This window comes from Schistocerca serialis, chromosome 9 (assembly GCF_023864345.2).
Source record: "Schistocerca serialis cubense isolate TAMUIC-IGC-003099 chromosome 9, iqSchSeri2.2, whole genome shotgun sequence".
Lineage (NCBI taxonomy): Eukaryota > Metazoa > Arthropoda > Insecta > Orthoptera > Acrididae > Schistocerca > Schistocerca serialis.
In genome coordinates, this window is record NC_064646.1 from 299,424,421 (window position 1) to 299,439,981 (window position 15,561).

The window sequence follows — 15,561 nt, forward strand, 5'->3', positions numbered from 1 at the left end:
ACAAACTTAAGGGAAAAATGGGTTTTAAAATTTTGTTAAAATATGAACGCTAGTACAAGATACACAACGTGAAAATTCAGCAGCACCGCACGTTTTCCCTACTGACTCCTGTAAGGCTTCTTCTTCTGGTGATTTCAATAGCAGGGTAGCATTTTTTTTTATTTTTTTTCTCTTCTCATGTAGACTACTTCATTCGCCGTTGATTTCTGCAAGCAAATGTTCTGGGAGGGTGAGAAAGGAATGCTGTGCAAACTTTCATTTACATTTTGTGTATTGCCATCAATGCATCTTCCCAGTAGCGCATCAGGTGCAAGTCTCTGACAGACTATCTTGATCACTTTGGCAGCTGTCAGTGTACCAAAGCCCCTGGCGCAGTCCACATTTCAAATTTTTCTTAGGCATACTTTTAACTCGAATACAATGAAATTGTTTCCGGACCGAAGAACAAACACTGCAAAGATGGGAAATACCCATTAAGATCTACTTGAAAAAAAAAAAATTACAAACTGAACTTTTAGGGTGGACTCTCTCCCTAAGGGGAGGTTCTAGTCGAGAGGAACGAAAAATAGGCGAAGTTTAGAATTTTTTCATATAGGGATTGTTTTTTTTTTTTAAATGGGTGTTTTACCACTGTATTGTATGTACATACATTCGTGTGAAAAAATATTTTTATCTCATAAAAAATTAAAAATAATGTCTGCAGCACTTGTCAAAGTCTTGGTTTGCACAAAGCGTTGAACAGACTCTTACCTATTTCTGAAACGCCTAAAAATAGACAATTCCTAAATTAGAATGAATTTTGGGGGCCATCACGGTGGGGTTTTGAAAAATACCTCGAAAAAAAATTGCCACAATTTGAAAAACTTGTCAATTTCTTGGGATTTTTTCTAAGTTCAAATGTGTAAAAAAGTATTTAAAAGTCGAATAAAAAAGAATAGGCCCCGTAAGTCCCCCTAAATTTAATTATCTTTCATTTTTAAAAAAATCGGATAAATCGCTGATCTGTCGAGGCTCTAGAGCGCATTGTATACTGAAACACAACCTACGACCAGCTTCCAAACAGAAGTGATGACACTTTCTGCAAGACCTGGCCATCATTTTGCAGGACAATGCTCAAGCACGTACGGTGCAAGCTGTTACTGATCTGTTTGACTGATGGGGCTGCTAAGTGCTGTACCACCTACTGCACTCCCCTGACTTAAGCCCTCGTGAGTTCAACTCGATTTTTAAGCTGAAGGAAACACTTCACGGCATTCGCTTCAGAACTGCTACAAATTCGTCGGGCAATAGACCGCGCCGCTCGAACTGTCAACACAACTGGCACTGCTAAGAGTATCCTACGACTTCCACATCGCTGGCAGTGGGTTATACACAACGTTGGTGACTACTTTGAAAGTCAGCAAAACTTTGAAACACGTATCTATTTTGTACGAGCTGTAAATAAATAGTTGCCACTATTAAAGTTCCAACCCTCGTACATACCTGTACCACCACCAGAAGTACAGGCAATGCAACCGCAGGATTTTGTGTCACGAACACACTTCTACAGATGGTTCTTGCACCATTGTGTGGACGAGCGCGATTTCTCACCGCAGATCCTATTCACGGATGAAACCAAGTTCACCAGGGGAGTGTTCTGAATTTCCACAACAGTTATGTGTGGGCTGACGAAAACCTACATGCTCCGGGCCCCCGCGGTTTCCAAGAGCGATACGGTCTGAACATTTGGGCAGGGTTCCTGGATGGACGTGTGATTGGGCCTTACCTTCTTACGTCACATCTCACGGGTGCCGCGTGCTTCCGATTTCTTGACAGCGTACTAGATGGTCTCTTGGAAGATGTACCACTGCATGTGCGTCAAACTATATGCTTCCAGCACGATGGCGCACCACCTGATATTTCACGTGAAAACCGAGGTCTGAACCAACGATTTGGGCAACAGTGGACAGATCGTGGTAGCCCGATTTCGTGGCCTGCACTATCTCCCGACTTGAACCTGCTAGACTACTACCTGAGGGGCCACACAAAATTCGCGATTTATGAGACCCCTGTGGCGTCCGAAGACGACCTACTGGCGCGAATTACGGCTGCGGCGGATGCTGGAGGATAAGGGATTGTTGATCGTGTGTACAGGACATTGGTACCGAGGTACCGTATCTGTGCTGAACTTGGTAGTCGTCACATCGAGCACTACTTGTAAGTGAACCCAGACGACAAGAAGCAGGAGTCAGAGAGCAACGTGTGTTGTGGAATTTTGTGTGAAGCTGGAAAACGGGACATTTCAGGACAAGAGTTCCTATGCTAAAATTAACCGTCTTGGTCCCCATTAGAAATCCTCAAAGTCTGTAAAGGGAAACTAGTTACACCCTGCATATGATGACTAATAGCGTTTATCTATAAACTTTTCGTAGCTGTCCCTTACATTTTTCCTCGACTGCTTATGTCCTGCTGTCCGTGGTCTTGCTGTGCCAGCCTCATCACAATCTATATTGTACTGTTATTCACCTTTGCTTTTTCGTATTTACGTATTTATGAAGTTATTGCAGTCCTCTTTACAAACTGAGCACCACGAAGTATGGCCTCTCCTTTTTCCTTTTTTTTCTGAAAGCAGTACGTTACCGCAGACATGAAGCTGCAGGCTTGGCTGGGTAGAATACTTTTGTTCTTTTTTTTTCACTTTATATGTTGGGCTTACACCGCTCGTCACAGTGGACATGTTTTGGAATGAAACAGAGGTAAATGGAGATGCAAAACACCAAAAAGAAAATAAATTACGAACTAGACTTCTAGTTCAACAAAGCGAAACTACAACACCAGTTAACATGCAAGATAATCGATTGTTAAGTTTCAGACAAGCGCGCTTTAGTTTCTGAGGACGGGAAAGTGGCTCGTGCTGCCTGCTCAGACCGTCTTTGGGTGGCTTTGCTAGGAAACCAGGCGACGATGCTGAGCTGTCAGTACCAAAGACTCGTCTCCGACAGTACAATGTAGCTAAGTGCCGTCACCAGCGTACGCTGCTGGACATTAAAACCGCAGGACCAGGAAGGATAGCAAGTAACGAAATGTTGCTTACGGTGCGTGTACAGAATGGAAGGGAGAATGCAATCCAAAATTTCTAAATAATTTGGGGGACACAGCGTGCGAAATTTAATAAGCAGAGCTGGAACCTGTGGCAGCGACAGTAGCTTTGACTCGGCTAGTCATCGTATCGAACTGAGCCTGGGTGACGTATGGGCGCGTCACTCGATGCTGCTTCAATTCTGTCTTTATGGCTGGTGAGTAGTGGGAATCCAGTCGCTCTCTCTGAAATCCATGGTGTTTCTAATCGACGGAAGATCTGGAGAAAGGGCTGACCAGGGCCAAAGTCGAACAAGCAGGTGCAGACACCACAGGCAGTGTGCGGTCTTCTGTTATGTTGTTGAAAGATAATGTCACAAAGTACCTGCTGGTATAGCATTAACACGTCGGAAACGTAACACCTGTCGTCCAAATTATCAGTGCTCTGGAGCATAGGCAATCATGTTGTATACCGAATTACGAATAGTACCATCGATCACACCAGGTGCTAGATCCGTATGACGACGATGAACGCTATCTACCAACTTCCGTTCTCTTCAGGACCTCCACTCATGGATAAGTCAATTATAATGCTATACATACAAGCAGGACACTTCTCTCCAAACGACTTGTGCCAATCCTATGTCCTCAGTTGTCTGCGGCCGCGCCTCTCTCTGCTGCCGTGTAAAGGAAAACCACAATAATGGTGGCCTTGTTGACAGTCCGTGACACTCCAGGCGTCGTCGCATTGTGCACTGTCTGTGTGGATGTATGTCTTGTTGGACACGCCCCTTTCCTGAATTAAGTTACGTGACATGGCTGTCCGATCCTGCACGGCTGAACAGCAGTATATGTGGCCTCTCGGACTCTAGTCGCATGGGGCCATTGACATCTTGCATGGTGTAGATAAAGGCCCTTCTGAACCCATCAATGGCGCATGTCTAGAACTATATGGTCTCAGAGATATTTCCAACTCTCGAATATCGTCGCTTCAATCTGCATATGTACATCATAGATGCTGGTAAGTAAAATCTCAAAATTACTAAGATAAATTATTCTCTAGAATAAGAGCCTAACGCATATTTCAAAATAACAAATCCCTAATCGCTTATGAAACATAAGGCCGATAAACAGTCACAGTAACAGCATTTGAATTCACTCAATAGAACGTGGCAGTAAACTCCAGTCATCGTCTCGGGCTTTTAGTTTACAAAGCATTACCTGTATAGAAACTACAGTATAACAGAACATTGCAAGGCAAAACTTTTGTATGATGACTAAACAAGGTAACGTGAGAACTAATTGGTTGGCTGATGGCCATGTAGGCTTAGAGAAACCACCACTTAAGAAAAGATTCTAGTTATTAATTTGGTGACTCAGCTTATGAAATGTAACCCATATAGTTAATCTGAGAGGAGAACTGTAGTGACAAAAATCATTTCTCTTTTCAGTGCAGACTCGAGAGATGCCATATTCAATTTCAGTTGACGTCTATATTTGGTGGATTTCATTTTACAGCTTACTTCCTATTAATAGATGCCACCTCAGCGCTCCACCGCATTGAGGAGCTCTCGAAAACGCACAGTTATTTGTGCGATATGTTGTAATAAAATGACAGGAAACGTCGTACACGTCCTTAAAGAATCTTTATGTTACGTCTTGCTTGTTAAGAAGGTATGCGATTCCAAGGAAATGGCATATTGAAAAATCCATCAAAACCCCGTTGTTCTTGATACGATTTGTTAAAATTACATGTCTATTAATAGTACATTAGGGATTATGCCTTCAACAGATGGTAACATATAGGGCGTAGTCATATGGCAGTTCAGCATAGTGTTGTCAATACAGATGTGGATTTAAGAAGCGATGTGGAGCTGGTTCGTGTCTTACCAAGTTCATATATATTTTTTTATTCACCTTCAAGTTTTCTAAAATGTTCTAGGACTTTCATATTGATTTAACGGAAGTTTATTCTGTAATATGCAATCCCGTCGGAGGTTCGATCCTCCATCGGGCATGTGTGTGTGTGTGTGTGTGTGTGTTGTTCTTAGTATAAGTTATTTTAAGTAGTGTGTAAGTCTAGGGACCGATGACCTCAGCAGTTTGGCCCCTTAGGAATTCATACATTGCACTGTAATATGCAAGTGCCCTCCTTCTCAGCAGTGAGTTTGTTCGATAGGCCTTATCTACAAGAGAGCTTGCACAACTTGCAGTAAGATATTTTGCACTTTTTTGTTTTACCTTAAGACCTGTGAGAACGTGTTTATCTTCGATATTGTGGAACACATCTCTTCTGTTGCAAGCTCCTTGTTTTCATAACTTGGTAGAATGGACGAAAACAAGATAAAATATCCAATAAAAGTGGGCTCTAGACTGCATACCTTAATAACTTTGAGTACTTGTTCAGAACAGGAGATGAAATGAAATGATCGTGTGGCATTGGGCATTGAGGGTCGCGAGTACCCATCCGGGGAAGTTCGGCCTCAGGGTGCAAGTCTGTATTTCAGGTGACCCGACATTGGACGAACTGCGCGTTGGTGATGATGAAGTGATGACGAGGACAGCACAACACCCAGTCCACAAGGGCAGCAAATCTCCAACCTGGGCCTACTGCGTGGTAGGGAAACAAGTTGCCACTCAGCTAAGCTGGCGGACTAGTACAAGAGATGTGTTTCGCAGTAGGGAAGACGAAACAGTGTTATAGCTCTTAAGGTATGCGCTTTAGAAGCCAAGTTCACTGGACCTTTTTCCTTGTTTTGGTCCACGCTCCCATTTTTTAAAATTTGGAAAGCGAAGTGCTTTCAGTAGAAGAGAAGTGCCTCACAGGAGCGAAGGTGAACGTGTGCTCGGCTCTTAAGGTACCGGTATGCATTTTACAGCAGATATTGACTAGACTTTTTTCCTTGATTTAGTTAATACTACCTCCACTAAAAGTTTTTCGGTATAGTTCCACTTCACCCTCTTTATATGTCGAAGGCTGCAGTGGGTGACAACCAAAGGAGTCCAACTCCGTATATATACGAGTATATATATTGTGTGTAATGGGTATAAGTAAGGATATTTTTACATGCAGTACCTTAATATGTACACACATCAGTGTGCTGGTTGTTTTTTCTCTGCGTCGAACATTCTACCTGACGTTTTCTGTATGGTTGTAACTGCATCACTTAAGTGGACTACCCCTGTCAGTATAGTCAGTCATTTTCTGTGCATGTGTCCACATTTCAACAACTGACGTGTTACCCATGGGGGAAATAAGAAATAAGCATTAATGGCTTGCTTTTGCCAATGTAATTGGAGGTACTACCCAAGCTAAAAATATATTACTTGTAATAGCTACAATAATTAGTCTGCAAATGAAGTAAATACTAGCGTAATGTTCAATACAACGTCCTCAGTCACCAACAAAAATACCTACACGTACCTGTTACATTATATACATGCGCGCATTTCTCGTAATTGAAAATAAATGGTTTCCTAAGGAATGTTCTAATCAGACAAAGAAGACCATTTAAACGTGGTTCCGCGCTTTCGCAGGGCTTGCGGCTCTGAAAACCGGAGCACGGCCGTTCTCACGGAGGGTGGAGTTGCTATAGTGACGTACGCGACAGTGTTGCCCTCCAGCAATGCGTCTGGAAACGCCACTGGCGCGTTCACCGTTCTGGCGCAAGTGCTCGGTGCCCCCAGCTACCAGCCCGGATACCGACCACCGACGCCCACGCAGATCACCGGCAACTACAACCTTTACCAGACGCCACCCACTTATTACTACAACCAGGTGAGTGACATAAGGAATAAATCACAACGCTATCCAAAAGATTAATATAATCTATTAACGGGCACCTATTTACCGAACAGGATATCTCAAACGTTGTAGTACAAGGTGAAGCTTGACCACAGCAATTAGGAGTACAACAGTATGCACTTAGAAAATTTGTGAAATTTCGATAAAAGATAACAAAATTGTAAAATCTCTGTCTCAACAAAACAGTCAACAGCGAATACGATTACTCCTTGCTACTATACATGTTCGTTAGCGATGTGACAGCTATCAATGAACTGGTTCTAGATTTTTTTTTTTTTTTGTCATTTGATCCCATACTACGAATGAAAGTCACTGGCCAGTCCAATCAATGGCTGTCTTCACATGCAAGTACAGTAGAGTCCTATTAATCCGACATAACTGGGACCGGACCTTTTTCGGATTACCGATTTGTTCGGATTAACCGGAATTACGGTGACGAGTTTCTACAATGAAGTATACCAATCATGTAAGTAAGTACACCATGGTAACAAATGGGAAGAAGTGTGGGAACAATGGCTCACTCTCACTCCCCGCCAGAGTTGCCGGTGCATAATATGTAAAGTCGCTAGCCAGTGTTAAAATTTCCGCTAGATATGTAAAATAACGGTCACTAAAAATCCGCTAGATGTCGCTAAACTTTCTTAAGGGCAAAGATATGTCTGCGGGCGCGTGGGGGGGGGAGGGAATTATTTAATTTATTGTCAGCACTTGGGTATTGCCAGACAATAAAGTACTACAACGCCTACAACATATTTTTAATAGTCCTATTTTCCTTTTATTCCAGCGATATTTTAGAAAGTTGGTATGAAACACTACAAATCACATTAATTTATGATAAATGGTACTGAAAGTTTATTATTTTTGACAACAAAATTAGTCTAACATATGCACAGTTAGAAAAATCTGAAAGAAATTAAATTTGTAAACGAAGCCATTAAATGTTCCACTCAATTGAAATTATTCGTGTCTCAAGCTTCCTATCTGAAAAGACAAAATGAAAAGTATGCTTTTAGCTATTAAAATTATGTAGTTGTACATGAGATTAGTAATAAAATAAAATACATACATTGTGACATTTTAAACGTGTTACATTGAAAGCCCAAATAATGTGGCTGTTCGTAACTCCAACTTTTATTATGAGACAAACCCTGAAATCGCGGAAAAAATCGGCTGTTTCACATAAAAAGACCAATGCCACTCAAAAAATATATGGAATAGCTAATTTTTTGCGATTTCACGGCTGGTCCGATAGCAGAAGTTGTTCGCAATGATGAGTAACTTCGATTCGATTTTTGATGCAACATGTCACGATGTATATATTACGCTGCACGTTCATGAAAGAAAATATAATTATTAGCTGAATGCTTTTACTTAAATTTCAAAATCATGTAGGAAGTCTCCAGGATCATCAATTGCGTTAACTGAAGAAAAAGTTGAAGCCTCTCCGATTTCTCTTGGTCTTCCTTTGCCGACTTGGTTAATAACATCTTCTGGCAGATCATAAGTCGAGCAACTCATGTTTTTAATCTTGAGTTGGTTTCTGATGAGAAGAGAATTTACAGTTAGTTCAGAAAGTCTGTTCCGAAGCTTATTTTTCACAATATTCATGGAGCTAAACATCCTTTCCACTTCGGCGTTTGAATATGGTAACGATAGAACAGCAATAGCGAAATCACTTAAATCCTTGAAGGTGTTTATTCCAATCGCATTTTTATGCACTTCACCGAGAATTGTTTTCAAAAATTACATAAGAGTCGATTCTGTTCATCTGAGTACATATTATAAAGCATCTCCGCTATGTAACATCGATCTTTAGTAGGTTTAAAATGCCATTTTAATTCATCCCGCTGGGATAAAATTCTTGCTGTGGCCGGTTCGATAGATAGCCATCGTGTGTCACACGCTTTAAGTATTTTTAGCGGTGCCTCACCGCAATTAATTAGCTGAAAAATATTTTTATACTCAATTTGGCGCTTTGACGAGTGTGAGAACCAGGTGTAGGTTTCACGGACCAGAAACTCTATGTTTCGTGGCAAAGTGATTTCTGATGCGTGCGTTACTGCCAGCTGTAATGAGTGACATACAGAAGGTATCAAAATGAGATGTGGAAGATAGTGTTGCGTTTTCAGAACTGTATACACGCTGTAGCTGGAACCACTCATAACAGCTGTATTATCGGTTCATATTGCAATTAAATTTTGTAGTTTGCGGCCCTTAGCTTTTAAACACTGAAAAAGTGCCGATACCATTCAAACGGCATCAGAACTCTCCAGGGGCTGCAAAGCTAAAAACGCAGGCACTACTTTTTTTTATTTAAACTGAAATACCTTACGACGATCCTGATGCTTACATCATCTAATAATAAACTATATTTTTGGTCACCTATGTCAGTTAAAAGTTCCTTTTTGAAATGAGGTGTTAGAACATAATTTATTAGCTCCGTACATTTGGTTCTATGTAATTTCATGTCATTTGTTGATTTCGAATCCTTAAAGCATTTTTTACACACGTCAGTCCAGTGATCAATGTTGGAAATTGAGCTATGTTCAACAACATACAACGCTAACGTACACTCAGCTCTTGCACATGAATTACATGTTTTCACTGGTTCTGCGGAAAATGTCAGTTGCTTATTTTGAGAAATTAGTTCATATTTCACTGGTACTGCGGAAAATGTCTGTTGCTTATTTTGAGAAATTAGTTCATATTTTGCTCGTGTGTTTTTTCGTTTCCAAACGCTTTTTCAAATCGTTAATTTTTGCATTCATTTCGGACTGACAATAGCTACAATAGGCTTTAGATGAGTTACCTGGCACAGGCTTCAACCGATATTTTAACTCCATGCAGCGTTCCCACTCTTTTCTATAACTCTGGCTGTAGACCTTTCCTTTAGGCGGCACTTCCATGATTTTTTCATAACTGCGTTAATTCCACACAAATACTATCGTTACACAATCAAAACCGATAATTTGTAAACAACTGCAAGAACTAACGACACCGCAACATATCGATACAACTAAAATGAATATGACATTCCAAACAGTCCAGTTCCAATACAGTATGCTTGTTCTTATTCATTGTTGAGTCACGAAGCTCCTACAGTTTTTCTGCGGATTCGCTACTGCAGTGCCGCCAAGCGGCTGTTCTGTATAAACGCTGCGAAACAATTATGCGTTTTGTAAATGAAGTGCAAAAGCACATTCAAAATAAAAATGCGGTCTTATTTCGGACATATTATGGCACTATAAATTGCAGCAGCTTTCAAAACTATCACTTTTCCGATTTCCAAAGAATGCTGTGAGGAATGTGAATAATTATTATAGGAATTTTAAAAAATGCCCATTTTAACGTACTTACACTTTTTGGCTTGCGAGAAAATATTCACATTTTCTATTCACTCGTTTGGCATCAGAACTTTGACACTTAACGAGACTGGCAAAAATCTCTTTATCATCTTTACATGATGTTACTACTATGTAAATGGCGGACCGTTTCTCGGATACAAGTAAGCTTTTCCAGATGGGCCACGGCGTACTGCAAACATTAAAACTGATTTACAGAAAACAATTTTTAAGAATGCTGATCCGAGATGATAGCATTAATTTAGTGGACAAAATAAAAAAGACCAATGTGAAGGACTTTGTTTATTAGGCCGCTGAGGCAAGGCAGAATATTTCAGAAAATACTCCGACAAAATCGTGGAGAAAACTGTGAACATCTCTTGAATTTCAGGACAACCTAGTTGAAAATGAAGAGGAAAATCTTCTACAAAGGATACAATCCCTGGATGTGAAGAAGCTAGTGAAGGAGACAGAGATGAGTGGATGGCAGTGTATGGGGTATGTGTGGAGAACCTGATTTAGTTGCTGCTGTGACTCAAGACCAGGAAGAAGTGGAGTGCTGTGACGGAAGTGACAATGAGCCTGAAAACAACACAGGAGAGCTGGTGCCATACAGTGACGCAGCAGAAGCCCTTGACCTCGCGCTACATTATTTGGAGCAACAGCCCACTGCTACACCCGCTGATGTGATGTTTGTGAGACGAGGGCGCAACTATGGGTCATATAACAGTCTGTCTTCATTACGCCAATAAACAATGACTGAGTTTTTGTCATCGAAAAAGTAGAGATAAAATGTTCGCTGTATATTAGTAAATTTCACAGCTTTTCTTTCATTGTTATGCATTGATGAAACCTAATGTTTTTCTTGCTAATTTTTCTAATACATGTTTACTGTACTGTGTAAATTAAAATAGTGTGTATGTACAGACGAATGGAAAAACTGATAGAAGCCGACCTCGGGGAAGATCAGTTTGGATTCCGTAGAAATGTTGGAACACATGAGGCAATACTGACCCTACGACTTATCTTAGAAGAAAGATTAAGAAAAGGCAAACCTACGTTTCTAGCACTTGTAGACTTAGAGAAAGCTTTTGACAATGTTGACTGGAATACTCTCTTTCAAATTCTGAAGGTGGCAGGGGTAAAATACAGGGAGCGAATGGCTATTTACAATTTGTACAGAAGGCTGATGGCAGTTATAAGAGTAGAGGGGTATGAAAGGGAAGCAGTGGTTGGGAAGGGAGTGAGACAGGGTTGTAGCCTATCCCCGATGTTATTCAATCTGTATATTGAGCAAGCAATAAAGGAAACAAAAGAGAAGTTCGGAGTAGGTATTAAAATCCATGGAAAAGAAATAAAAACTTTGAGGTTCGCCGATGACATTGTGATTCTGTCAGAGACAGCAAAGGACTTGGAAGAGCAGTTGAACGGAATGGACAGTGTCTTGAAAGGAGGGTATAAGATGAACATCAACAAAAGCAAAACGGGGATAATGGAATGTAGTCGAATTAAGTCGGGTGATGCTGAGGGAATTAGATTAGGAAATGAGACACTTAAAGTAGTAACGGAGTTTTGCTATTTGGGGAGCAAAATAACTGATGAAGGTCGAAGTAGAGAGGATATAAAACCTAGACTGGCAATGGCAAGGAAAGCGTTTCTGAAGAAGAAAAATTTGTTAACGTCGAGTATAGATTTAAATGTCAGGAAGTCGTTTCTGAAAGTATTTGTATGGAGTGTAGCCATGTATGGAAGTGAAACGTCAACGATAAATAGTTTAGACAAGAAGAGAATAGAAGCTTTCGAAATGTGGTGCTACAAAAGAATGCTGAAGATTAGATGGGTAGATCACATAACTAATGAGGAGGTATTGAATAGAATTGGGGAGAAGAAGTGCTTGTGGCACAACTTGACTAAAAGAAGGGATCGGTTGGCAGGACATGTTCCGAGACATCAAGGGATCACCAATTTAGTAATGGAGGGCAGCGTGGAGGGTAAAAATCGTAGAGGGAGATCAAGAGATGAATACACTAAGCAGATTCAGAAGGATGTAGGTTGCAGTAGGTACTGGGAGATGAAGAAGCTTGCACAGGATAGAGTAGCATGGAGAGCTGCATCAAACCAGTCTCAGGACTGAAGACCACAACAACAACAGCAGTTTACCGCACAGTTTTCCATACTTAGACTAACATTTTTCATGTTCGGATTAACCGAACGTTCGGATTACCTGGGTTCGGATTAGCGGGACTCTGCTGTAATTCGTTTAACAGTCTAGGCACTGCAGCCGAAAACTCGAACTTCCACTAGATTAGCCTTACTTGCAAAAGAAATTTCAACTGCTATCGGTAATATGTAGAAGTGAGTTTATCGTTTCTCTTCTCCCTCGTCTCACGCCTCATCCTCTCCTCCACCTCCTACTACTATCCCCTACTTCCCTGTCCTGTATAATCATCCTTTTCCTCTCTCTCTCTCTCTCTCTCTCCTCCTCGCACCCCTCCACTTCTACTCCCCTCTCCCTCTTCTTACCCTATACCCCTATACTCCTCCTCCCTCCTCCTCCATCCTCTCCCCTTCTTTTCCACATCCTACCCTGTCCCTCATCTCTATCCATCTCCTCTCCCTCTCTCCAGTCCTCTCCCGTCCCCCTCTACTGGGGATGGTACTCTCGTAACTCTACTGTTCTGTCAGACTGATAGTTGGACGGCAGACCACCGTAGGTAAATGAACAATGATAAGATATGTACGGTTGATACCAGATTCCATGAAGGAAAATTTGTCTCCCTTCTCCTCCCCTCTCATCTCCCCATTTTCCTTACTTTTTCATGAGACAAGCACTTTACACTACTAGCCTGAGAAGGTACCACCACGCTTTTATCCATTGATGACATTACTGTAGCGTTAGAGCACAGCACTGTCCAAGGCAATTCTGTTCATTTTATCTATAAATGTACTTGCTGCTAGAAACTGAAAACATGAACACAAATTGTGAAAATGCGATTTGTGGAAAGTGGTTGACAGACGCAACAATTATATTCCGAGCCAACTTCGTCTGGCTTCACAGTGTGGACTGGTACAATTATCATTTAGTTTAGCAATTGGAAAGAGCTTGTTACTTCCAGAAAGAGCAGAGACAACAACTGTGCAGCGTCTATTAAATAAATCGCTCTATATGTTTCAGATCGACAGGAACGATGTAGGTTACCAGAATAACAATGGGCCCCACGCATCATACTACTACCTTCCTGGTAAACGCAACAGCCACTACCAACCGCCTTCGTCCACGAGTCCACCACTGCTACCACCAACTGGCAGCTATCATCAGAGACAGTATCGCAACTACGATTACACAAAGACTTCAGAAAATGGCGGCTACTACGAATCGCCAGGGAACTTCGACTATATGAAGGCTCCAGCGAACCAGAACTACCTGAAGACTCAGCAGCATCAACATTACCTGCAGTCTCCACAGCATCAAAATTTCCCAGAGAATCCTCAGAACTTTCGTCAGCGCCAGAGCTATCAAAATGATGTGCAGCGGAACTTAGGCCATCTGAACCCACCAAACAATGTCAATGGATTCCCTGCAGGAAACTATCACCAGGGGGCACCAAATGGTCCTCCTCCTGCCGGCACTGAGGCCTATTTCGACTACAGACCCGACGGCGCTCCTGGGCAACCGCCAACTCCATCTGGCTACCACCCAGACTACCAGCCGCCCTCATACCTGCCCACCACGATCGCACCTCCCACACAGGAACAGGGAAGATTTCATTCCCAGTGGCAGGCACCACCAATCGGTGGCCTTCAGGGGCCACAGGCGAATTTCCCAGTTAGCCCTCTGGGAAGCGATGGAGACTTCTTCGCTGGGGACTGCAACGGGTCTGCGTGGCAGGTCAGCAGTCTCGACCCAGCATTCAATAATAGGTTTGAGCAGCAGTTCCAGCTTTATCCTACGAACTATGTATGGCCACAGGGCTTGGCTCAAGACTGAAATGTGTGTTATCCACTGCTTCTCTTCCATATGGAAATAAAAAACAACGTATAACTGATAGATACGTACGTGATATAAGCGAGAAATGCATCTACACTGCGCCAAAATAAAAGAGAGTGTGTTGTCATTTCTAACACGTTATGATTATAAACTAACTTCCCGATGAGCTGGAGACTTAAAACTTTCAACATAGCTCAGAGCTCAGTGACACTGCAATATTAACCCGCTTTCGCGTCATGTGTGCGACGGGAGTTACTTTGTGTACCACCGCCATTTTCCCCTTTTCCCTTTCCACCCGCGAAAGTTTCGTGGAAAGAACGGTTGTTGGTGAAGTCCCCATGTGAGCTTTATTCTCCTTCATTTTTACCTTAGAGGTCTTTCCGTGAGGTAATACTGGGAGGAAGCAATGTATTGGTTGACTCAGATGAAGAGAAACTGAAATAACCCTGAAACTTACCGCACGTCTGTTGTATTATCATCAAAATGTTTTAAAGTGACCGAAAAATTTCACACACAGAGAACTAAAATGCAGAAAATAATTATTTAATTCTCTTAGTACCGCTGGGATCAATATGACCCCATAATATGCACATTGGAAATGTATACCTACCTTGTTTTCAAAACTATTGTTTTCAAAATACATGACTTACACCTTCTGAGTCATCTGTATCCAATGATGTTTTGTCCGTTTTTATATTTACAAGATATTAAAATTGATTCATGGCTTTTGCATTACGTATCACTGGGGTCAATATGACCCCAACTGAAATTGCTTGTCTGTTTCTTCAATACAACATTTATGAAAATGGAATGATGGATGTTATGTTGAACAGCTGTTATACGAAACCCTAGCAACAGTGAAAAAATTATTTCCCGCTTGTTTGAGTAGCTATTGTTTGGATTTCTTGCATCAGATGTTGTATCCTTCCTAGTACCACGCCGGCCGGTGTGGCTGAGCGGTTCTAGGCGCTTCAGTCTGGAACCGCGCGGCCGCTACGGTCGCAGGTTCGAATCCTGCCTCGGGCATGGATGTATGTGATGTCCTTAGGTTAGTTAGGTTTAAGTAGTTCTAAGTTCTAGGGGACTGATGACCTCAAATGTCAAGTCCCATAGTACTCAGAGCCATTTGAACCTAGTACCACCCTGGTCAATGTGACCCCTTAAGCACCTGGAAAGTCGTATCTCCCTTGTTTGCAATGCTTTTTTTTTCAAAATATATGACTTTCTTTCTCTGAGTCAATTGTATCCAGTCATATTTCCTTCAGTTTTACGTTTAAAACACATAAAAATTTATAAACGGTTATTTGCACTGAGTGCCACTGGGGTCAATATGACCAAATCTAAATTTCTTTTTGTTTCTCGATCATAAT

General features: G+C 41.6%; 1 protein-coding gene across 1 annotated transcript in view; it reads left to right on the forward strand.

Annotated features, from left to right (window-relative positions):
* The window catches only part of LOC126418984 (cytochrome P450 6k1-like), a 140,631-nt gene that overhangs the window by 1,923 nt on the left and 123,147 nt on the right, over positions 1 to 15,561 (forward strand). The window contains exon 2 of the mRNA XM_050086032.1: positions 6,595 to 6,835. Within this exon, the coding sequence (XP_049941989.1) occupies positions 6,684 to 6,835 (152 nt within the window). The 5' untranslated portion in view covers positions 6,595 to 6,683. The remainder of the gene's footprint in view (positions 1 to 6,594; positions 6,836 to 15,561) is intronic.